Source organism: Oncorhynchus nerka, linkage group LG1, assembly GCF_034236695.1.
Source record: "Oncorhynchus nerka isolate Pitt River linkage group LG1, Oner_Uvic_2.0, whole genome shotgun sequence".
Classification (NCBI taxonomy): domain Eukaryota; kingdom Metazoa; phylum Chordata; class Actinopteri; order Salmoniformes; family Salmonidae; genus Oncorhynchus; species Oncorhynchus nerka.
In genome coordinates, this window is record NC_088396.1 from 43,196,919 (window position 1) to 43,222,085 (window position 25,167).

Consider the following 25,167-nt stretch of genomic DNA (forward strand, 5'->3'; position numbering starts at 1 on the left):
TTCTTAGCTCTGATTAGCAAAATAAGTAAGTAGTGCACATTGAACTACCTAATGAGGATTCACCAGAAGAGTTTAATGATGTTGTTGTTTGTGCTTTTCTTTCCCCCTTATCTTCCTGTTGATAATAAACATGCTGTTCATTATGGTGAAGAAGTTGAGATCAGAGAACTAGGAGGAGGAGGAGGAAGAGGAAGAGGAGAATAATGTAATGTCAGGTGAAGTAATGCTTCCCTTTCAAATCCCACTCAAAATATGAAACATTGTTTAAAGGACATTTACATTTTTTTTTATTAGCTCATTATGTTGTTATATTTGTCCCATATGGAAAAACAATCCTCTTCTAAGTCTGTCTATGTGTAAGCCCTGCTGCAATCCTGAAGTGGTCTAAAGTACAGGAAGGAGGTGAAAGCGTTTACATTTTAGTTCCTGGTTGTATATCGTTTCAAAGTAAGATAATGAATGTGCTTCACGTTGCCATGTGAATCACTATTTAGACGGTGCATGTCCTTGTGCAGAACAATATATTTCAATATTACATGGTCCACATGCATAACCTGTACTGTACTGTATTCCTTTGAATTGCAAACCTATTGATGAAAAATGTAACTGATATTTGTCCATCAAGGCCTGGAGCTGAATGGACCTTCACTGGCAGGCTGAATTACATACACCTGACTGATTGAACGGCGTTGACTAGGGGTCAACCTTATAGACGCTAACAACCTCAACATTTTAAGTCCAGGCACAGACACAGATACATTAGAAGCGTCAAATAGAAAGGGAAACGAGAGAAGGTGAATGTGTGCTGTGATGGACAGCTCTTGTCCAAAAGGGAGCCTGGAAGCATGGGGGAGCATGGGGGAGCATGGGGGAGCATAGGGGAGCATGGGGGAGCATGGGGACCAAGAACCTCAATTGATGAGCAGATTAAATGGAATGATATTAGTTCTACTTTGTCTTGCCCGTTCACCCTCTGGCACCCATATACACAATCTCCATTTGATTAAGGTTTAAAAATCCTTCTTTATACTGTTTCCTGGATTTAACAATGTCACCTGGTCATGTCATGAATATTTGTTCTTTTGATGTGTAAAGGGGGCCTCAAAGTTACTCTTGAAGTATTTGGTTATCCATATTTGCAGAATTCGGAAGGAGAACGATCTCTCTAATTTGTTTAGAGGGCTCCGGGCAGCCGAGCGGAAATGGAGGAAAACTCGCCTCCCTGCGGACCTGACATTCTTTCACTCCCTCCTCTCTACATTTTCCTCTTCTCTCTCTGCTGCTAAAGCCACTTTCTACCACTCTAAATTCCAAGCATCTGCCTCTAACCCTAGGAAGCTCTTTGCAACCTTCTCCTCCCTCCTGAATCCTCCTCCCCCTCCTCCCTCTCTGCAGATGACTTCGTCAACCATTTTGAAAAGAAGGTCGACGACATCCGATCCTCGTTTGCTAAGTCAAACGACACCGCTGGTTCTGCTCACACTGCCCTACCCTGTGCTCTGACCTCTTTCTCCCTCTCTCTCCAGATGAAATCTCGCGTCTTGTGACGGCCGGCCGCCCAACAACCTGCCCGCTTGACCCTATCCCCTCCTCTCTTCTCCAGACCATTTCCGGTGACCTTCTCCCTTACCTCACCTCGCTCATCAACTCATCCCTGACCGCTGGCTACGTCCCTTCCGTCTTCAAGAGAGCGAGAGTTGCACCCCTTCTGAAAAAACCTACACTCGATCCCTCCGATGTCAACAACTACAGACCAGTATCCCTTCTTTCTTTTCTCTCCAAAACTCTTGAACGTGCCGTCCTTGGCCAGCTCTCCCGCTATCTCTCTCAGAATGACCTTCTTGATCCAAATCAGTCAGGTTTCAAGACTAGTCATTCAACTGAGACTGCACTTCTCTGTATCACGGAGGCGCTCCGCACTGCTAAAGCTAACTCTCTCTCCTCTGCTCTCATCCTTCTAGACCTATCGGCTGCCTTCGATACTGTGAACCATCAGATCCTCCTCTCCACCCTCTCCGAGTTGGGCATCTCCGGCGTGGCCCATGCTTGGATTGCGTCCTACCTGACAGGTCGCTCCTACCAGGTGGCGTGGCGAGAATCTGTCTCCTCACCACGCGCTCTCACCACTGGTGTCCCCCAGGGCTCTGTTCTAGGCCCTCTCCTATTCTCGCTATACACCAAGTCACTTGGCTCGGTCATAACCTCACATGGTCTCTCCTATCATTGCTATGCAGACGACACACAATTAATCTTCTCCTTTCCCCCCTCTGATGACCAGGTGGCGAATCGCATCTCTGCATGTCTGGCAGACATATCAGTGTGGATGACGGATCACCACCTCAAGCTGAACCTCGGCAAGACGGAGCTGCTCTTCCTCCCGGGGAAGGACTGCCCGTTCCATGATCTCGCCATCACGGTTGACAACTCCATCGTGTCCTCCTCCCAGAGCGCTAAGAACCTTGGCGTGATCCTGGACAACACCCTGTCGTTCTCAACTAACATCAAGGCGGTGGCCCGTTCCTGTAGGTTCATGCTCTACAACATCCGCCGAGTACAACCCTGCCTCACACAGGAAGCGGCGCAGGTCCTAATCCAGGCACTTGTCATCTCCCGTCTGGATTACTGCAACTCGCTGTTGGCTGGGCTCCCTGCCTGTGCCATTAAACCCCTACAACTCATCCAGAACGCCGCAGCCCGTCTGGTGTTCAACCTTCCCAAGTTCTCTCACGTCACCCCGCTCCTCCGCTCTCTCCACTGGCTTCCAGTTGAAGCTCGCATCCGCTACAAGACCATGGTGCTTGCCTACGGAGCTGTGAGGGGAACGGCACCTCAGTATCTCCAGGCTCTGATCAGGCCCTACACCCAAACAAGGGCACTGCGTTCATCCACCTCTGGCCTGCTCGCCTCCCTACCACTGAGGAAGTACAGTTCCCGCTCAGCCCAGTCAAAACTGTTCGCTGCTCTGGCCCCCCAATGGTGGAACAAACTCCCTCACGACGCCAGGACAGCGGAGTCAATCACCACCTTCCGGAGACACCTGAAACCCCACCTCTTTAAGGAATACCTAGGATAGGATAAAGTAATCCTTCTCACCCCCCTTAAAAGACTTAGATGCACTATTGTAAAGTGGCTGTTCCACTGGATGTCATAAGGTGAAAGCACCAATTTGTAAGTCGCTCTGGATAAGAGCGTCTGCTAAATGACTTAAATGTAAAATGTAAATGTTTATCGATACGAATGTGTCCCAATGTTTCAGTTTCCTCAACCCTTTAAGCCCAATGTCACGTTTTTGCAACACTTTCAAAACTATCTCTAGCTCTGGCTCAAAATGTTTCTTTCTCAATTTATTTTTTTCTACTTGGTTTATTTCATGTTATGTACTTGCATGAATGACTTACACCATATGCTTAAGTTTGGGACCTGTGTGGAATTTGACATGTGGACAGGTTTCTAATGTTGTAGAAGCTTTCTACTGATGCCACAATAATAATACTGACATAGAACAAACACTACTAAGAGATACATCTAGAGATGAACTATGTAGTGTTTGGCATGATTTTTGAGTTTAGGACATGTTTAGGACATGTACAGGATGCAGTTTATTAAATGTTGCATTTTTACAACATTGGGTCTCACAGGATTAAAATACTGAATTCAGTCCATTTGTCATCTCGTTTACACAATAAGAAATCTGTCATCAGTGGAAGCAGGCTACGAACAACATTTCCCAGGTCTCAGGGAAGGGGAAAGTGTTAGTCACGGCATGTCAGTGATTTAGATCTGTTGCACATGCAGGTACTGTAAGCTGTGTTAACCCCCCCCCCCCCCCCCCGCCCCCTCGAGAACCCAATACTGAAGGGAGTAGCACACAGCGTGGTACGAGATCTTCAGTTTCTTGGCAATTTCTCGCATGGAATAGCCTTCATTTCTCAGAACAAGAATAGACTGACGTGTTTCAGAAGAAAGTTCTTTGTTTCTGGCCATTTTGAGCCTGTAATCAAACCCACAAATGCCGATGCTCCAGATACTCAGCTAGTCTAAAGAAGGCCAGTTTTATTGTTTCTTTAATCAGCAAAAATGTTTTCAGCTGTGCTAACATAATTTCAAAAGGGTTTTCTAATGATCAATTTGCCTATTAAAATGATAAACTTGGATTAGCTAACACAATGTGGGATTGGAACACAGGAGTGATGGTTGCTGACGACGGGTCTCTGTACGCCTATGTAGACATTCCATTAAAAATCTGCCGTTTCCAGCTACATTAGTCATTTACAACATTAACAAATGTCTACACTGTATTTCTGAACAATTTGATGTTAATTTGATGGACAAAAAAATAGATTTTCTTTCAAAAACAAGAACATCTCTAAGTTACCCCAAACTTTTGAACGGTAGTGTGTATATATATATATATATATATATATATATACTACAATTTAAAGGTGTGGTTTAGGAGGTCAAAATACTTCCATTGACGAACATTCCTTTTATAGCAAAGAAGTAAGATAGGAGGTTAACTCTTCAAATTCAAGGACAACCAAATGTTATTACAATTAAATATAGAAAACCTACAAAATTACTTCATACTTACTTAGTGAAAGTTAACCTTTCAAATATATATGTTTTTGATTGCAAAATACAAAAAAAAGTATTGGTCATGTTGATCAATTTGGTCATTTCGGATTTATATACCAATAGACAATATTTTCCATCACATGTAAATGCTTTTCATCCATTTTGATGTGATTTTAATAGAATTTCACAGTTGTCTTACCACACATTATTCCTACAGTACCATTGAAGCCCAATGTGGCATTTTTGCAATGTTTCCAGATTTGTCATATTCTGAGTCCTTTAAGAAGTATTTCTGAAGGGTAATTAATCCCCCCCCCCCCATTTGGATCTATGCTTGGGTCTCACAGGGTTAAATCATCGATTCATTATGAAAGTCTAAATATGATTTTCCACAGCTGATATTTTTTTTACTCAATGTTCAACTTTGGCAATTTAAACTATTTAAAACATAATACACCCATCAAAACCAAATCTAAACAACAAAGCTACAAATGGCTATATTGTTCCACTAATGCATTACTAGTAAAGGCCCAGTGTAATACTTTTGTGGGAAAAAAAACGAGCAACAAATTCAGGGGAGAGTGCAGAACCCTCAGCACCCCTACTTCCAGCTTCTAAAACAAAATGTAATGTCATATTTCCAACACAGCTGAACAATTAGGCCTAAGCTTTGCTTCTTACCTGTGCGTCAACAAAAGTCCAGCACAGGAGGAATGAGACCAAATTCCATAAGATCCACTTCACCATACCTCCAAACAAGGCACTTTTTCTCCTAGCTGTTTGTAAAAAAAAAAAGCGTTGGCTATCTGGTGTTTGAAACTCAAAATTAGTTTTTAGGTTAAAAATGGCATGGTCGTCATCAGGTTCACCATTCCCGTATTAGGAAACATTTTACATATCCGACTTGTTTCGACTATGACTGTAAAATCTTAAAAAATAAAAGTGTAAAGGTTCATAAAATATACATTTCCCGCGCAGGTGACACAAGCTCAAAAACTAGGAAAAGGTCAGAGAGCGCATGCAAACACGTGAAAATAATTCCTTATCCATAACGCACATTTATTCTTCTTCTGCCACGACGTCTCAGAACAAGTTTATACATCCATTCCAGTTGTTGTGCCTGTATCCGAATGTCTACACTTTTAGAGAGAAGGGCGCGAATTCCCGGTCCTGGCCAAGCTTGGTGAAGACTTGAATAGGTACGTGCTGTTGATACAACTAAACTATAGAGCGCGGGGATCTTTTGATGGTTCGGCAAAAATACAATTTTCTCTTCCTTAATTTCCACAGTCAGCCCTTGTCCGTTCAGTGCACACATACATTAATCACTCTCCAGGTTTGACTCCACAGAAGTTTAGATTTTGTCACTATTTTATAATGTATCATCGGTAGAAACACACTTTAAAGCAAGTCTTGACTAAGGAAATAGTTCAGAAACTTTTCTATTCAAGGACCGTTTGAGTTGCGTGCATTTCTTCTCTGTTCTCCTTTTGCACTGCTGAAGAAGGGGAGGAGCTATCCATGGTGCTGAAACTTCGTTAGAAGGACAGACACGAAATTGAATCGATGGTGCGCTAGAAATACAAGGAAAACTATCATTCTTCAACGAGGTGGGGGAAACACGTCCGATGTCATACCAAGATGACCTCTCTCTCTCTCTTTCTCTCCGCCCTCTCTCTCTCTCTCTCTCTCTCTCTCTCTCCCTCTCTCTCTCTCTCTTTCTCTACACCCCTCTCTCTCCCCAACTCTCGCTCTCCCACTTTTCTCTCTCCTACCTCTTTCTCTCGCTCTCCATCCCCTCTCTTTCGCTCACTCTCTCACCCCCACCTCTCTCTCTCTCTCGCTATCCTTCTCAATTAAATTAAATTCAAAGGGATAAGCATGTTCTGACATTGCCAGAGCAAAACATTCCTCTCCCTCCCCATCTAGCTCCTCACTGCAGGCATGTACAACAGGTGGTAATTAGTGCAAGCAGACTCTGAGCAGAAGCTACTCAATCTTTAAACTGTGTGTGTGCACACTTGTGTGTGAGCTTCTGTGTGTGGTGTGTGTGCATGTGTGCGGGTGAGTGCTTCCATAAATGCATGTGTATGTGTGCACATCACACTAAACCATCCTTTCCCTGGTAGATTTCTGACAATTGAAAAGGTTCAGAGAACGTAAATATTTCAGATTCCTCGGCACTCAACAAAGCATTTTATAAAAAAGATTGACAAGCACTGGGCGCAAAGCTCATGATACTTGGATACGGAGCGTGCTGCTCAGACTATTGCGCCACCACAGTTCACAGTGCTCTAGCAAGCTGTGAGAATACTTGATGATACTTGATGGTATGAGGTTGGTTGGTTTGCAAATCCTTCACCAAACCATAGCCCTAACCTTAAACACTGGGAATGAATACCTAAACTCTTTTAACCTTTGAGTTGTTCATGCGAATGAATGTGTCAGAAAAAAAGACGTCATTCATAATATGTCTAATTCATAAGAGAAACTATGAGATCTTGTTGTCATGGCGCCCTCCCAGCATCCAATTATCAATTCTAATTAAAATATAACACTTGGTACCACTACTTGTTGATTCAGAAACATAATGTGCAGAGCAGGAAGTCGGGAACCTATTCATGACCTGGGTTGGAGGCAGGATAAGAAGAGGAAAGTGAAACATCAATAATTGCACAGGAAAACACACAGTCTGTGTTACTGCTGTCTCCAAAAGTGCGTGTGAGAGGGGGTTCTCTTATGATTCTGTTCCATCTGATGGTAAAAGAACAGAATAAACTCGTCCTGAAATCGGCAGATTTATTTATTTATTTTATTTATTTCACCTTTAGTTTACCCGGAAGGCAAGTTGAGAACAGGTTCTCATTTGCAACTGCGACCTGGCCAAGATAAAGCAAAGCAGTTCAACACATACAACAACACAGAGTTACACATGGAATAAACAAACATACAATCAATATTACAGTAGAAAAATCTATATACAGCATGTGCAAACGAGGTAGGATAAGAGAGGTAAGGCAATGAATAGGCCATGGTGGCGAAGTAATTATAATATAGCAATTTATAACAATTAAACACTGGAATGGTAGTATGTGCAGAAGATGAATGTGCAAGTTGAGATACTGGGGTGCAAAGGAGAAAAGGAGCAAGATAAATAAATAAATACAGTATGGAGATGAAGTAGATTGGATGGGCTATTTACAGATGAGCCATGTTCAGGTGCAGTGATCTGTGAGCTGCTCTGACAGCTGGTGCTTAAAGCTAGTGAGGGAGGTAAGAGTCTCCAACTTCAGAGATTTTTGCAGTTCGTTCCAGTCATTGGCAGCAGAGAACTGGAAGGAGAGGCGGCCAAAGGAAGAATTGGCTTTGGGGGTGACCAGTGAGATATATCTGCTGGGGCGCGTGCTACGGGTGGGTGCTGCTATGGTGACCAGTGAGCTAAGATAAGGCGGGGATTTGCCAAGCAGAGACTTGTAGATGACCTGGAGCCAGTGGGTTTGGTGACGAGTATGAAGTGGAGGCCAGCAAACGAGAGCATGCAGGTTGCAGTGGTGGGTAGTATATGGGGCTTTGGTGACAAAACGGATGGCACTGTGATAGACTGCATCTGAGTAGAGTGTTGGAGGCTATTTTGTAAATGACATCGCCGAAGTCGAGGATCGGTAGGATGGTCAGTTTTACGAGGGTATGTAATCTAGTGATTCTAGATTTAATTTTGGATTGGAGATGCTTAACATGAGTCTGGAAGGAGAGTTTGTAGTCTAACCAGACACCTAGGTATTTGTAGTTGTCCACATATTCAAAGTCAGAACCGTCCAGAGTAGTGATGCTGGACGGGCGGGCAAGTGCGGGCAGCGATCGGTTGAAGAGCATGCATTTAGTTTTACTTGCGGTTAAGAGCAGTTGGAGGCCACGCAAGGAGAGTTGTATGGCATTGAAGCTCATCTGGAGGTTAGTTAACACCGTGTCCAAAGAAGGGCCAGAGGTATACAGAATGGTGTCGTCCACGTAGAGGTGGATCAAAGAATCACCAGCAGTGAGAGCGACATCATTGATGTATACAGAGAAGAGAGTCGGCCCTCCGATTTGACATACTGAACTCTATCGGAGAAGTAGTTGGTGAACCAGGTGAGGCAATCATTTGAGAAACCAAGGCTGTTGAGTCTGCCAATAAGAATGTTGTGATTGACAGAGTCGAAAGCCTTAGCCAGGTCAATGAATACGTCTGCACAGTAATGTCTCTTATCGATGGCGGTTATGATGTCGTTTAGGACCTTGAGCGTGGCTGTGCTGCACCCATGACCAGCTCTGAAACCAGATTGCATATCGGAGATGATACGGTGAGATTCGAAATGGTCGGAAATCTGTTTGTTAACTTTGCTTTCAAAGACCTTAGAAAGGCAGGGTAGAATAGATATAGGTCTGTAGCAGTTTGGGTCTAGAGTGTCTCCCCCTTTGAAGAGGGGAATGACTGCGGCAGCTTTCCAATCTATGGGAATCTCAGACGATACGAAAGAGAGGTTGAACAGGCTAGTAATAGGGGTTGCAACAATTTCAGCAGATAATTTTAAAAAGAGAGGGTCCAGATTGTCTAGCCCGGTTGATTTGTAGGGGTCCAGATTTTGCAGCTCTTTCAGAACATCAGCTATCTGCATTTGGGTGAAGGAGAAGTGGAGGAGGTTTGGGCGAGTTGCTGTGGGGAGCGCAGCGCTGTTGAACGGGGTAGGGGTAGCCAGGTGGAAAGCATGTCCAGCCGTAGAAAAATATTCATTGAAATTCTCAATTATTGTGGATTTTTCAGTGGTAACAGTGTTTCCTATCCTCAGTGCAGAGGGCAATTGGGAGGAGGTGCTCTTATTCTCCATGGACTTTACAGTGTCCCAGAACTTTTTTGAGTTTGTGCTACAGGATGCACATTTCTGCATGATAGAGCTAGCCTTAGCTTTCCTACCTGCCTGTGTATATTTGTTCCTAACTTCCCTGAAAGTTACATATCACGGGGCCTGTTCGATGGTAATGCAGAACGCCACAGGATGTTTTTGTAGATTGCAACACCGCCCCCTTTGACAGTTCTATCTTGTGTTATAAATGTTATAGTTAAGGATGGAAATCTCAGGGTTTTTGGTGGACTTCCTAAGCCAGGACTCAGACATGGCTAGAACATCCGGGTTGGCAGAGTGTGCTAAAGCAGTGAATAAAACAAACTTGGGGAGGAGGCTTCTAATGCTAACATGCATGAAACCAAGAATTTTACGGTTACAGAAGTCAACAAATGAGAGCACCTGGGGAGTAGGAGTGGAGCTAGGCACTGCAGGGCCTGGATTAACCTCTACATCACCAAAGAACAGAGGAGGAGTAGGATGAGGGTACGGCTAAAGGCTAACAGGACTGGTCGTTTAGTGCATTCAGAGCAGAGCAAAATGAGCAGGTTTCTGGGCATGAGAGAATAGATTCAAGGCATAATGTACAGACAGAGGTATGGTAGGATGTGAGTACATTGGAGGCAAACCTAGGCATTGAGTAATGATGAGAGAGATATTGTCTCTAGAGACTTTTAAACCAGGTGATGTCACCGCATATGTGGGAGGTGGAACTAAATGGTAGGCATATTGAGCAGGGCTAGTGAAATAAGACAATAATCACTAACCAACAGTAATGGACAAGGCATATTGATATTAGGGAGAGGCATGCGTAACCGAGTGATCAATAGGGGTCCAGTGAGTGGTTGGGGTGGCTGGAGACACGGCGATTCAGACAGCTAGCAGGCCAGGGAAACAAGCTAGCAGAACAGGGCTAGCAAGCTATCAAAAGGGCCTTAGAGGGACGTCTCGACAGAGTAAAGTCTGTTTTGGTCTCCGCGTTGGTGACGTCGATAGGCCAGTCGTGAAGGATTAGTAGTGTTCCGAGTAGCAGAGGGGTCCAAGTCCAATTGATAAAAAAGGTATACTGGCCCAAGAAATTGGCCGATGGATCTATACAGCTAACAGTCCAATATGCTCTAGACAGCTAGCAGCTAGCGGGCCGCGGCTTGCTGGTGGGCATTCAGGGGTGGTCACGATGTAGAGGCCAGTTGAGTACCTCCTCGGGCAGATAAAGTCATAGTCCAGTCGTGAAGGATCGGCGGGGTTCCATGTTCCGAGCCGGCACTAGACGGGGTCCGAGTATTGTAGCCCAGGAGTGGCTGATGGGCCTCTAGCAAGCCGTGAGAAAGGGCCTAGCATGGGCTCCAGGCTAATTGGTGCTTGCTCCGGGACCGACATTAGCCAGTACTCGGATAGCAGCTACCTAGCTCCGAAGATTCAGGTGAAAATGTCCAGAGCTTGCGGTAGGAATCCGGGGATATGTAGAGAAAATAGGTCCGGTATGCTCTGGTTTGAGTCGCGTTGTACAAACTGGCGAGAGCTTTCTCAGCTAAAGATTAGCTGATGACCGCTAGCAATGATTAGCTGACTGCTAGCTAGTAGCTAGTGAGCTGGCTAGTGAGCTGGCTAGCTTCTGTTGTGGGATTCCTTATTTGAGGTGAATAATACTTTAGGCCAGTTGCAGGAGAGTGTTTTGAAGTTGAGTTTTAGAAAAAAATATTTAACAAGATATGCGAAGAAAAATATATTAAAAAGATATATCCACAGGACACAATAAGACGAGGACAAAGGACATCTGACTGCTACTTCATGTAGTAGTTTTTTTTGAGAAGGGTGTGCTTGAAACAATGCCCATTACTCTGAAATGTTTGGTTGTATTGGAGAGAGTCTCAGTCTTAAATAAGTTTCCACACATGCTAGCGAGGGCCAAGAATCCACTCCCACATAGGTACGTGGTTGCAAAGAGCATCAGTATCTTAACAGCCCTATCCAGAAATCTGGCAGTAGCTTCTGATTAAATTCAATTTTCACAGAACCGCTTGTTGCAATTTAGATGAGGCTCTCTTTTTCAGATATCAGTAAGTGGGCTGGAGGTAGGGCATGAAAGGGATAACGAATCCAGTTGTTTGTGTCATCCGTTTCGGGAAAGTACCTGCGTAATTGTGCACCCAACTAACTCAGGTGCTTCGCTATATCACATTTGACATTGTCCGTAAGCTTAAATTAATTTGCACACCAAAAAATCATACAATGATGGAAAGACCTGTGTGTTGTCCTTGTCAAAACCTCTCTGGGATAGGGGGGATGCTTGCGTCCCACTTTGCCAATTGCCAGGGAAAATGTAGAGCACCAAATTCAAATAATATACTATAAAAATCATTAAATCGCACATGTAACATACCAAATTAAAGCTACACTCGTTGGGAATCCAGCCAACATGTCAGATTTCAAACAGGCTTTTCGGCGAAAGCATAAAATGCCATTATCTGATGATAGCACAACAGTAAACAAAGAGAGAAAGCATATTTCAACCCTGCAGGCTCTACACAAAACACAGAAATAAAATATAAATCATGCCTTACCTTTGACGAGCTTCTTTTGTTGGCACTCCAATATGTCCCATAAACATCACAAATGGTCCTTTTGTTCGATTAATTCCGTCTATATATCCAAAATGTCCATTTATTTGGTGCGTATGATCCAGAAAAACACAGCTTCAAAATACTAAATATCTCAAAAGTTACCTGTGAACTTTGCCAAAACATTTCAAACCACTTTTGTAATACAACTTTAGGTATTTTTAAACGTTAATAATCGATCAAATTGTATACGGGACTGTCTGTGTTCAATACAGGAAGACAACAAACTAATGCTACCTTTCTGGTCTTGCGCAACTCTCAAACAGTACACATAACGTGACAGTCATTCAAGATGGCCGTACTTCTTCATTACACAAAGGAATAATCTCAACCAATTTCTAAAGACTGGTGACATCCAGTCAAGCGGTAGGAACTGCAAACAAGTCCCTTAGAAATCTAGTTTCCCAATGAAAATGTCATTGAATAGACAGTGAGCTCAAAAAAAATGAATCTGAATGATTTGTCCTCAGGGTTTTGCCTGCTACATAAGTTCTGTTAAACTCACAGACATGATTCAAACAGTTTTAGAAACTTCAGAGTGTTTTCTATGCACATCTACTAATAATATGCATATCTTATCTTCTGGGGATGAGTAGCAAGCATATCTTATAAGTAGAAGGAAGTTGAAATTGGGCACACCTATTTATCCAAAAGTGAAAATGCTGCCCCCTATCCCGAAGAAGTTTTAATGCAGACAGAGAAGAGCTCCAACTTCTTAATCATAGCCTCAATTTTGCCCCGCACATTGAATATAGTTATGGAGAGTCCCTCTAATACTAGATTCAGATCACGCGGGCCTTATTTTCTTTAACCATTAATATATTTTTGAGCAAACGGAATGAGCAGCAGCTATGTTTTGCTACATACGGACCTTTAGTGGAATTCCCGCGAGAGAGTAACAGTTAATGTGATTGGATGTTAATTATTTGAATAGGCTCCCTGTATTTGACATTGTGTTGTTATTTCGCTGAACACTAGATGTTTATATTTGATTTTTGGCAGTGAAACGAGGCTACTCGGGCAATAAAAAAACCTCATTAATATGTATAGCCCCGTTGGAAAATCAAAATGGACTGTTTGAAAACGTAAAAGAAAATGAAATACAATGGTGTCTTTTTAAAATATATATAAAAAATGCGAATCAGATTTCTATTTGGCGTACCCCCGAGAGCATTGCGCGAACCCCTGGTGGTACGTATACCCCAGTTTTGGAATACCTGCTAAAGCATCAGTCACCCTAAAGCATCATTCACCCTAAAGCATCAGTCACCCTAAAGCATCAGTCACCCTAAAGCATCAGTCACCCTAAAGCTCTAATCATCAACCCTCTCCACTCAATCAATACAACGGCACTTCACTTCATATTCTATTCTGGACAATATATGTGCAATTACACAATGGTAATCCCTAGCATTGTCAGTGTACTTAAGTAAAAATAATTTAAAGTACTACTTAAGTAGTTTTTAGGGGTATCTGTACTTTATATTTTTGACAACTTTTACTTTTACTCCACTACATTCATAATGAAAATAATGTACTTTTTACCCCATACATTTTCCCTGAAACCCAAAAGTACTTGTTACATTTCGAATGCTTAGCAGGACAGGAAAATGGTCCAATTCACACACTTATCAAGAGAACATCCCTACTGCCTCCGATCTGGCGGACCCACTAAACACAAGCACTTTGCTTGTAAATTACAGTGGGGCAAAAAAGTATTTAGTCAGCCACCAATTATTTCTGGTGTCCTTTGACAGCTCTTTGGTCTTGGCCATAGTGGAGTTTGGAGTGTGACTGTTTGAGGTTGTGGACAGGTGTCTTTTATACTGATAAGAAGTTCAAACAGGTGCCATTAATACAGGTAACGAGTGGAGGACAGAGGAGCCTCTTAAAGAAGAAGTTACAGGTCTGTGAGAGCCAGAAAACTTGCTTGTTTGTAGGTGACCAAATACTTATTTTCCACCATAATTTGCAAATACATTTATTAAATATCCTACAATGTGATTTTCTGTAATTTTTTTCTCAATTTTGTCTGTCATAGTTGAAGTGTACCTATGATGAAAATTACAGGCCTCTCTCATCTTTTTAACTGGGAGAACTTGCACAATTGGTGGCTGACTAAATACTTTTTTGCCTCACTGTATGTCTAAGTGTTGGAGTGTGCCCCTGGCTATCCTTAAATAAAATAAATAAAAAAATCGTGGTGTCTGATTTCCCTAATATAAGGAATGTGAAATGATTTATACTTTTAATTTGACTTTTGATACTTAAGTATATGTAAAACCAAATACTGTTAGACTTTTAAGTCAAGTAATATTTGACTAGGTGACTTTCACTTTTACTTGAGTCATTTTCTGTTAAGATATCTTTACTTTTACTCAATTATGAAAAATGGGTACTTTTTCCACCACTGAGCATTTCTCATTTTTCGATCCTGATCACATTGAATTAAATGCCTACTGTGAGGCTTGTCAGATCAGAATCATCCGTTGGATTGGGTTGAGCTCAACTCACAGTTTTGGAGAAGCTACTCTTAAAATATAGTTTAGCCAATATTACATCATACTGGAAGAAGTTAAGCTACACTAAAAACAGCCTTAATAAAAAATATAGTTTATTTAGCTAAAATAACTGAAAAAGTAGTTCACGATATGCAAACTACTTTGTGAAAAAATATCATAGTTAAATCTGTAATGTCATAGACAAAAAATAGCAAGAACAGGTCACTTTGGCATCATATGGTAACAGAAGGTGTAATAAACAAGTCACTTGGCTCTGTCATAACCTCACATGGTCTCTCCTATCATTGCTATGCAGACGACACACAATTAATCTTCTCCTTTCCCCCTTCTGATGACCAGTCGCATCTCTGCATGTCTGGCAGACATATCAGTGTGGATGACGGATCACCACCTCAAGCTGAACCTCGGCAAGACGGAGCTGCTCTTCCTCCCGGGGAAGGACTGCCCGTTCCATGATCTCGCCATCACGGTTGACAACTCCATTGTGTCCTCCTCCCAGAGCGCTAAGAACCTTGGCGTGATCCTGGACAACACCCTGTCGTTCTCAACTAACATCAAGGCGGTGGCCCGTTCTTGTAGGTTCATGCTCTACAACATCCGCAGAGTACGACCCTGCCTCACACAGGAAGCGGCGCAGGTCCTAATCTAGGCACTTGTCATCTCCCGTCTGGATTACTGCAACTCGCTGTTGGCTGGGCTCCCTGCCTGTGCCATTAAACCCCTACAACTCATCCAGAACGCCGCAGCCCGTCTGGTGTTCAACCTTCCCAAGTTCTCTCACGTCACCCCGCTCCTCCGCTCTCTCCACTGGCTTCCAGTGGAAGCTCGCATCCGCTACAAGACCATGGTGCTTGCCTACGGAGCTGTGAGGGGAACGGCACCTCAGTACCTCCAGGCTCTGATCAGGCCCTACACCCAAACAAGGGCACTGCGTTCATCCACCTCTGGCCTGCTCGCCTCCCTACCACTGAGGAAAAGTTCCGCGCAGCCCAGTCAAAACTGTTCGCTGCTCTGGCCCCCCAATGGTGGAACAAACTCCCTCACGACGCCAGGACAGCGGAGTCAATCACCACCTTCCGGAGACACCTGAAACCCCACCTCTTTCAGGAATACCTAGGATAGGATAAAGTAATCCTTCTCACCCCCCTTGAAAGATTTAGATGCACTATTGTAAAGTGGCTGTTCCACTGGATGTCTGAAGGTGAACGCACCAATTTGTAAGTCGCTCTGGATAAGAGCGTCTGCTAAATGACTTAAATGTAATGTAAATGTAAATTTAGCATATTAAATACAAAAACGATGTTCTTGTCTACTTCACCCATATTTTATTTTTGCACAAAAGTAGTGTGTAGTCCCAGTAGTTGGCAAAAAAAGGCCTCATAAAGTAAGGATTCTTTACTTGTATAACAATATAACAATTTTGAAAAAAAATGTATTCCTTCTGCCCAATCACCACCCTTTTCCACCCTTAAAAACACTACCAATATTTGAATTGAGTTCAACTACCACCAAGCTACTGCAAAATAAAGTTACATTACTAGTTGAACTACATATAGTTTACTACTCCGCAACACTGCAGATGTACACCATGTGTTCTTGCCTTTGTCCTGTTGCTTAGTATGCCTCTGTGCAATATGGCAGAATATATAACTGTAAGTCATTATACTTACAGACAGCTTTCCTTACTGTCCACCTCACTGTAATTCTCAGGTAGCTCACACAAGAGATTGCCACTGTAGGCTACAATATCATCAATGTCCACTGGCTCATTTGAACAAAGATACATGCTCGCTCTCTCTTTGTCACTTCAATTCAAAGGGCTTTTGTAACGATTTTCTTCTTCCTCTGATGAAGAGTATGAGAGATCGGACCAATGCGCAGCGTGGTAAGTGTCCATAATATATTTATTAAACTGAACACAGAATACAAAAGAACAAGAGAAATAAATAAAAACCGAAACAGTCCTGTGTGGTAAACACAGACACAGAAAACAACTACCAACAGATCATAGTGGGAAAACAGGCTGCCTAAGTATGGTTCTCAGTCAGAGACAACGATAAACAGCTGCATCTGATTGGGAACCATACCAGGCCAAACACAGAAATACAAACATAGAATACAAAACATTGAATGCCCACCCCAACTCACACCCTGACCAAATAAAACAGAGACATAAGAAAGGAACTAAGGTCAGGACGTGACAGATTTATTGGCATGGGAAACATATGTTAACATTGCCAAAGCAAGTGAAGTAGATCATATAAAAAAGTGAAATAAACAACAACAAAAAATTACATGAAACATTTCAAATGTCATATTATGTCTATATACAGAAACGTTTCATCTGAGGAGGCTGGCTAGAAGGGATTGAATTTGTTGTTGCCTAATTGTTTTTGGGTAGGTTTCTACACTACTTTCCTTCCATCTGTAGCATTCCTTAATATTATGCAGTTCCTCTGGCTTTGATGCCTCAAGATTGAGTATTGCTCTGTTCAAGTACACTGTGATTTTGCTGTGATCTGATAGAGGTGTCAGTGGGCTGACTGTGAACCCTCTGAGACACTGGGTTGAGGTCAGTGATAAAGTAATCTACAGTACCACACATGAGCAGTAGGCGTACCTTCCGTAAGAGTCCCCTCAAAGCGTGGCAGTAGGGTAGCCTAGTGGTTAGAGCGTTGGACTAGTAACCGGAAGGTTGCGAGTTCAAATCCCTGAGCTGACAAGGTACAAATCTGTCGTTCTACCCCTGAACAGGCAGTTAACCCACTGTTCCTAGGCCGTCATTGAAAATAAGAATTTGTTTTTAACTGACTTGCCTAGTTAAATAAAGGTACAAATAAAATAGTTGTGTCTAGAGGGGCACATTTGGGAGGGAAGTTGTTTGTCCCCCTGTGTGCTAAGAGTGTTCAGTTCTGGAATTTAGGTCACCACAGACTAGTACATGTCCCTGGACCTGTAAATGGTTGATATATTTCAAATGTCATATGTCTATATACTGTGTTGTAACGATATGAAAATAGTTAAAGTACAAAAGGGAAAATAAATCAACATAAATAAAGGTTGTATTTACAATGGTGTTTGTTCTTCACTGGTTGCCTTTTTCTTGTGGCAACAGGTCGTACATCTTGCTGCTGTGATGGAACACTGTTATTTCACCGAATAGATATGGGAGTTCATCAAAATTGGGTTTGTTTTCGAATTCTTTGTGGATGTGTATAATCTGAGGGAAATATGTGTCTCTAATATGGTCATACATTTGTCAGGGGGTTAGGAAGTGCAGCTCAGTTTCCACCTCATTTTATGGGCAGTGTGCACATAACCTGTCCTCTCTCTCTCCCCCTCTCTCTCCCTCTCTCTTTCTCTCCTCCCCCTCTCTCCCTCTCTCAATTAAATTACATTCAAAGGGGTAAACATGTGCTTATACTGCCAAAGTACAACATCCCTCTCCCTCCCTCTCTAGCTCCCCACTCCTTGCCAATGTCTGTATGTGTGGACAGTTTAACCCAATCATATTCATTAAAAGTCACCAAGACAGGTTGCACTCAGTAGCTTGTGTAGAGTTCAAAAATAACATGACAGCTTCCATTGATTTTACTCACCATGCCCTTTGTACATGCAGACATGGACAACAGGTGGTAAACCATGTGTTCTTGCCTTTGTCTTGTTGCTTAGTATGCCTCTGTGCAATATGGCAGCAGCTATTACTGCGAGCCGTTATTCTTAGAGACTGCTTGCCTTATTGTCCACCTCACTGTAATTCTCAGTTAGCTCACGCAAAACATTACCACTGTAGGCTACAACATATATTCAGGACTATAATTAAGTCCAATGTCCCTTATGAGCAATGTAAGCTGTTTTGCTCTAATAACAGACTGCTACTGCAGGCTACAGTATATTCAATGCTTTATGTCCAATGCTCAACCTTAAAAACGGAAAGAAAAAAAAAATGAAAAAAGGGTTCCAAAAGGGTTCTTTGCGGAGGAATAGGGTTCTACCAAGATTATCAGATTAATTATCAGAATAATTATTGGAAAACAAGAGTTATTTGTAAGGCAAAGAGGTCTAACTAGAAATGTTTTCATCCTAAGAAACTTGTTTAGAATAAAGGGTTATTTGATAATTGTTTGGAAGACAAGAAGGGTTCTACATAGATCCCTTCTGAATCAGCTTTTTACATTTATTTTTAATTAAATTGTATTTATTTAAAATAATGTTTAAACTTCAACACCAGGAGTTTGAGTAATCTGATTAGTTTAAAGACAGGTGTGGGAATGTTTTGAATTTATATGGGAATATTTGTACATACAGTGCCTTCGGAAAGTATTCAGACCCCATGATTTTTTCCACATTTTGTTATGTTACAGCATTATTCTAAAATGGATTATGTTTCTTTTTCAGCAATCTACACACAATTCCCCATAATGACGATGCAAATACAGGTTTTTAGACATTCTTGCAAATATATTAAACATTTTAAACAGAAATACTCTAAATTGATCTCTGGTGCATCCTGTTTCCATTGATCATCATTGAGATGTTTCTACAACTTGATTGGAGTCCACCTGTGGTAAATGCAATTGATTGGACATGATTTGGAAAGGCACACACCTGTCTATATAAGGTCCCACAGTTGACAGTGCATGTCAGAGCAATAACCAATAACTCTGAGCTCTATAGAGCTCAGAGATAGGATTGTGTTGAGACACAGATCTGGGGAAGGGTACTAAAAAATGTCTGCCGCATTGAATTTCCCCAAGAACACAGTGGTCTCCATCATTCTTAAATGGAAGAAGTTGGGAACCCCCAAGACTCCTCCTAGAGCAGGAGGAGTCAGGCGCAGGAGAGCAGGGATGTCTGAGAAGCGTGTTTAATAATATAGTCCACCAACACAGGAATGGCACATTCAAAAAGTACAACGCCCTCGACAACAGAAAACCTGTACAAATGTACGGAGGAACAAACAAATTTACGACACTCATATACTTCAGAACCCGTGAAAACAAATAACGGTAATACTTAACCGAGCACCTCACAATCAACGACTAATCAGGCAACAGGTTACAATTATACACACAGAAATTAACGCAATGAAACCAGGTGTGAAAAAGAACCAAAGACAAAACAAACAGAAAAGGAAAAAGGGATCGGTGATGGCAAGTAGATCGGCGACGCCGACCACCAAGCGCCGCCCGAACAGGGAGAGGAGCTACCTTCGGTAGAAGTCATGACACTCTGTGGAGATGGAAAAACCTTCCAGAAGGACAAACATCTCTGCAGCACTCCACCAATCAGGCCTTTATGGTAGAATGGCCAGACGGAAGCCACTCCTCAGTAAAAGGCACGACAGCCTGCTTGGAGTTTGCCAAAAGGCATCTAAAGTTTCTCTGGTCTGACGAAACCAAGATTGAACTTTTTGGCCTGAATGCCAAGTGTCACGTCTGGAGGAAACCTGGCACCATTCCTACGGTGAAGCATGGTGGTGACAGCATCATACTGTGGAGATGTGTTTCAGCGGCAGGGACTGGGCGACTAGTCAGGGTCGTGGCAAAGATGTTTTGCAAGGAGGAATGGGAAAAAATTTCAGTCTCTCGATGTGCAAAACTGATAGAGACATACCCAAGCGACTTACAGCTGTAATCGCAGCAAAAGGTGGCGCTACAAAGTATTAACTTAAGGGGTCTGAATAATTTTGCACGCCCAATTTTTCAGTTTTTGATTTGTTAAAAAAGTTTGAAATATCCAATAAATGTCGTTCCACTTCATGATTGTGTCCCACTTGTTGTTGATTCTTCACAAAAAAATACAGTTTTATATCTTTATGTTTGAAGCCTGAAATGTGGCAAAAGGTCGTAAAGTTCAAGGGGGCCGAATACTTTCGCAAGGCACTGTACATATGAGATGAGTAATGTAGGGTGGTATGTAAACAAAGTGGCATAGTTTAAAGTGGCTAGATACACGTATTACACTAAGATGCAGTAGATGATAGAGTACAGTATATACATATACATATGAGATGAATAATGTAGGGTATGTAAACATTATATTAAGTAGCATTGTTTAAAGTGGCTAGTGATATATTTGACATCAATTCCCATCATTAAAGTGGCTGGAGTGGAGTCAGTGTGTTGGCAGCAGCCACTCAATGTTAGAGGTGGCTGTTTAACAGTCTGATGGCCTTGAGATAGAAGCTGTTTTTCAGTCTCTCGGTCCCAGCTTTGATGCACCTGTACTGACCTCGCCTTCTAGATGATAGCGGGGTGAACAGGCAGTGGCTCGGGTGGTTGTTGTCCTTGATGATCCTATAATGCTATATAAGAGGAAAAGCTGTGGGAATGAGAAATAAAAACATGTTTGCTCTGGGAATTATGTTCTCAGAAAGGTTATGGTCATTCGGGACAACAGTCCTTCTGCTAGGGTACAGATATGACTATAACACTGTCCAAGACAGATAGACCTCTTTTATACCATTCCAACAAGGTCAACTTTTTTCATTACACCTATTAAGACTACCAAGTAATATTCTAATTTTGTGCAGATTTAGCTCTTTATGGGTTATTGTCACTTAGCAGAGGTTATTCTGCAAGGCAGTGATTCACACTCAGAAGAGATTATGTCTGACTGATAAATTATTCTTAATATTCTCAGGATAAGATGTGATTGTAATAAGTTATGATAAATGTATGAGGAATTAACCTTCCAAAATGTTTTTTTTTCTTCCCACGAAGGCATAATTAGAAGGCTTTATTTTCTCTGAATGTTTCTCTTTGACATTGGAACTTACTGCTACAATTGGCTGCATAAACAGTCATGACCCAAATGATTGGCACCCTTGATCGATAAATATGAGTAAAAAATGTCTGTCTAAAATAAATAATACAAATACTGAGCTTTATTGTCTGGTTGAAAAAATGGGTAAATTATACTATTTTGTACTAATACAATTTCTCAGAGAAATTGTTTTTTTCCTCGAAAAGATAGTGGTCAAAGTGATTGGCACCCCTGTTTTCAATACTCTAGCACCCTCCCCCTTGCAAGGATAATGGCACTGAGCCTTTTTCAAAATTATTTTATGAGGTTGGAGGACACATTGGAAGGGGTTTTACACCATTCCTTCATACAGAATCGTCCCAGATCCTTGATATCCTTCCCCTGCACTTATGGTCTGTCCTCTTCAATTCAACCCACAGGTTTTCAAACGGGTTCAAGTCCGGAGACTGAGCTGGCCATTTCAAAATGTTGATTTTGTGGTCAATTGATAATTTATTTGTTGTGTGCTTGGGGTTATTGTCTTGCTGGAAGATTCCCTTGCAGCCAAGTTTGAGCTTCCTGGTAGAGGTAACCAGGTTTTGGGCAAAACGTCAGGTACTGGGTAAAGTTCATAATGCCATTGACCTTAATAGGATCAGTGGAAGCAAAATAGCCCAGCAAAATCAAAGAACCGCCACCACATTTTACAGTAGGTACAGTGCACTTCTCTGCCGAACATCTCAAGCTCTGTCAGGTTGGATGGGGAACATTTCTGTTTTTATTTTTGTAATACATTTTCAAACATTTATAAAAAAAACTGTTTCTCTTTGTCATTATGGGGTATTGTGTGTAGATAGATGAGGATATTTTTTTAAAGTCAATTTTAGAATAAGGCTGTAATGTAACAAAATGTGGAAAAAGGGAAGGGGTCTGAATACTTTCCGAAGTCACGTTATGGGTTATTTACTGTGCATACTGTACATTATTCTTTCAACGCCAAACCCACCACTGGAGTGCGTGCCTAAAGAGCTCTATTTCCATGTCATCTGACCATAGCACCATTTCCAATCCAAATGCCAATGCCGTTTAACAAACTCCAGGTGTTTACATTTGTTGGATGACATGAAAATAGAGCTCTGTGGTCAACAATCTATCCACACATTGCTGATCTGCTCACAGTGAACACATGCTGATAATTGCAAATTAAACCTTCTATCTAAACAGACATTCTCTTGCATGTTACTAAATATTATTGATGTAGAATTTGATAGAAATTGGCATAATTAAAACTAATGGGCATACATGGAAAGCATAGAAATTCTGTAATACCCACAAGGTGAAATTAGATTTGAAAATAACATAACGTTGCACGCCTGTTCCTTTTCCCTCGTATGCTGCAATTAAAGCTTTGAGATGACATTGGCCATTTTTAGCAAAGGGCATTGAAAGTGTTATTGTATACATTTATACTTCCATTCAAAGAGAAATTATATGTTGTGAGTTCTTAAATAGAATCATTGACAGTATTTAGCAGTGTAATAACATTCAACAGCAGCTAATATATAGATTGCATTCGAAATGACACCCTATTCAAGAAGCCCTGGTCAAAAGTAGTGGACTATAAGCGGGAATAGGGTTCCACTGGTGACTGTTTCAGTATGAGGGTACTACTGTTTTCATCATCCACTGCTAGCTCGTTATAGGTTGTGTTTCTGAAGGTAACAGGTTTAATTTGCTGTGTTAGAAATGCTTCTATATTCTGTAACCCCACACTTGTCCTCTACACATGTCCTCACTTTAATCATCCAAAGATGTTGGTATTTCTCTCCTCTTCATTCACCTCAAGGCCATCCAAGATTTGTGTAAGATGAACAAGCCATAAGAAAGACTAAATGGATCAAAGCATTAATGTGTTTGTTTTTTTGTAAGAGTCCAAATAAATTGGAATTCATATTTTTGTGTTTTGTTATGGAGACATTTTAAACCCTCAGTTTACACTGAACAAAAAGATACGTAACATGTAAAGTGTTGGTCCCATGTTTCATGAGCTGAAATAAAAGATCCCAGACATGTTTCATATGCACAAAAACCGTATTTCTCTAAACATTTGTGCCCAAATTTGCTTACATCCCTGTAAGTGGGCATTTCTCCTTTGCCAAGAAAATCCATCCATCTGACAGGTCTGGCATATTAATTAGTTGATCATTACACAGGTGCACCTTGTGCTGAGGACAATAAAAAATGTCTAAAGTTTTGAGGGAGCGTGCAATTGGCACACTGACTACAGGAATGTCCACCAGTGCTGTTGCCAGAGCATTGAAGAGCATTTCTCTACCATAAGGCGCCTCCAACAAAGTTCAAAATAATTTGGCAGAACGTCCAACCGGCCTCACAACCGCAGGCCACATGTAACCACGCCAGCCCAGGACCTCCACATCTGGCTTCTTTACCTGCGGGATGGTCTGAGACCAGCCACCCCGACAGCTGATCAAACTGTGGGTTTGATCAGTTCTACACAAACTGTCAGAAACCGTCTCAGGATAGCTCATCTGCGTGCTCTACGTCCTCACCTGACTACAGTTTGGTGTTGTATCCGACTTCAGTGGGAAAATGCTCACGGTCAGATATAGAGTTGAAATGTATTGAAATGAGTTTGCATTGCATTATTACACTTTAGACACACCACAGAAGACTGAAACAGAACAAAACCTATTGACATAAACACCGGGGTTTCGCAGTTTTTAAAAATAAGAATGTTTATTACTCTTGATATTCCCCATCCCGGATCCTGGAGCGTAATCATCGCCTGACAATAATTAGCATAACGCAACGGACATAAATATCCCTAGAAAATATTCCTATTCATGAAAATCACAAATGAAATATATTGAGACACATCTTAGCCTTTTGTTAATCACTGTGTCATCTCAGATTTTCAAAATATGCTTTACAGCCAAAGCTAGACAAGCATTTGTATAAGTTTATCGATAGCCTAGCATAGCATTATGCCTTGCTAGCAGCAGGCAACCTTGTCACAAATCAGAAAAGCAATCAAATTAAATAGTTTACCTTTGATGAACTTCGGATGTTTTCACTCACGAGACTCCCAGGTAGATAGCCAAAGTTTTTTCCCAAAATATTATTTTTGTAGGCGAAATAGCTCCGTTTGTTCTTCACATTTGGCTGAGAAATCGCCCGGAAATTGCAGTCACGAAAATGGCAAAAAATATTCCAAATTAGCTCCATAATATCGACAGAAACATGGCAAACGTTGTTTATAATCAATCCTCAAGGTGTTTTTCTAATATCTATTCGATAATATATCCGTAGGGACAATTAGTTTTTCAGCGGAGCCACCATGTGACCACTTACGCAATGCGGCAACCTACGGCTATTCATTCAACAGAAATGCTTAAAACTACGTCACAGTGCTGTAGACACATTGGGGAATACGTAGAAAGTGTAAGCTCGTTGATGGCACATTCACAGCTCAATAGGGACTCATTGGAACGCAGCGCTTTCAAAACCTGGGGCACTTCCGGATTGGATTTTTCTCAGGCTTTTGCCTGCAACATCAGTTCTGTTATACTCACAGACAATATCTTTACAGTTTTGGAAACGTTATTTCTATCCAAAGCTGTCAATTATATGCATATTCTAGCCTCTTGTCCTGACAAAATATCCCGTTTAAAACGTGAATGTTTTTTTTCTCCAAAAATGAAAATACTGCCCCTTATGATATTATGAAAAATAGGAATAACATTCCACCCATATGAGGCCACAAGGGGGCGATTTGGTCCTTTGACTATATTTGGTCCTTTG

The 25,167-nt window shown here is 41.7% G+C and overlaps 1 protein-coding gene across 1 annotated transcript in view; it reads right to left on the reverse strand.

Moving 5' to 3' along the window:
* LOC115119027 (parathyroid hormone 2 receptor-like) overlaps window positions 1-16,384 on the reverse strand; it is a 117,808-nt gene extending 101,424 nt beyond the window's left edge. Inside the window, exons 1-2 of the mRNA XM_065017213.1 lie at window positions 16,285-16,384; window positions 5,257-5,351 (exon numbers count right to left, since the gene is read on the reverse strand). Of these exons, the coding sequence (XP_064873285.1) occupies window positions 5,257-5,351; window positions 16,285-16,384 (195 nt within the window). The remainder of the gene's footprint in view (window positions 1-5,256; window positions 5,352-16,284) is intronic.
* Between the last annotated feature and the right edge of the window lie 8,783 nt (window positions 16,385-25,167).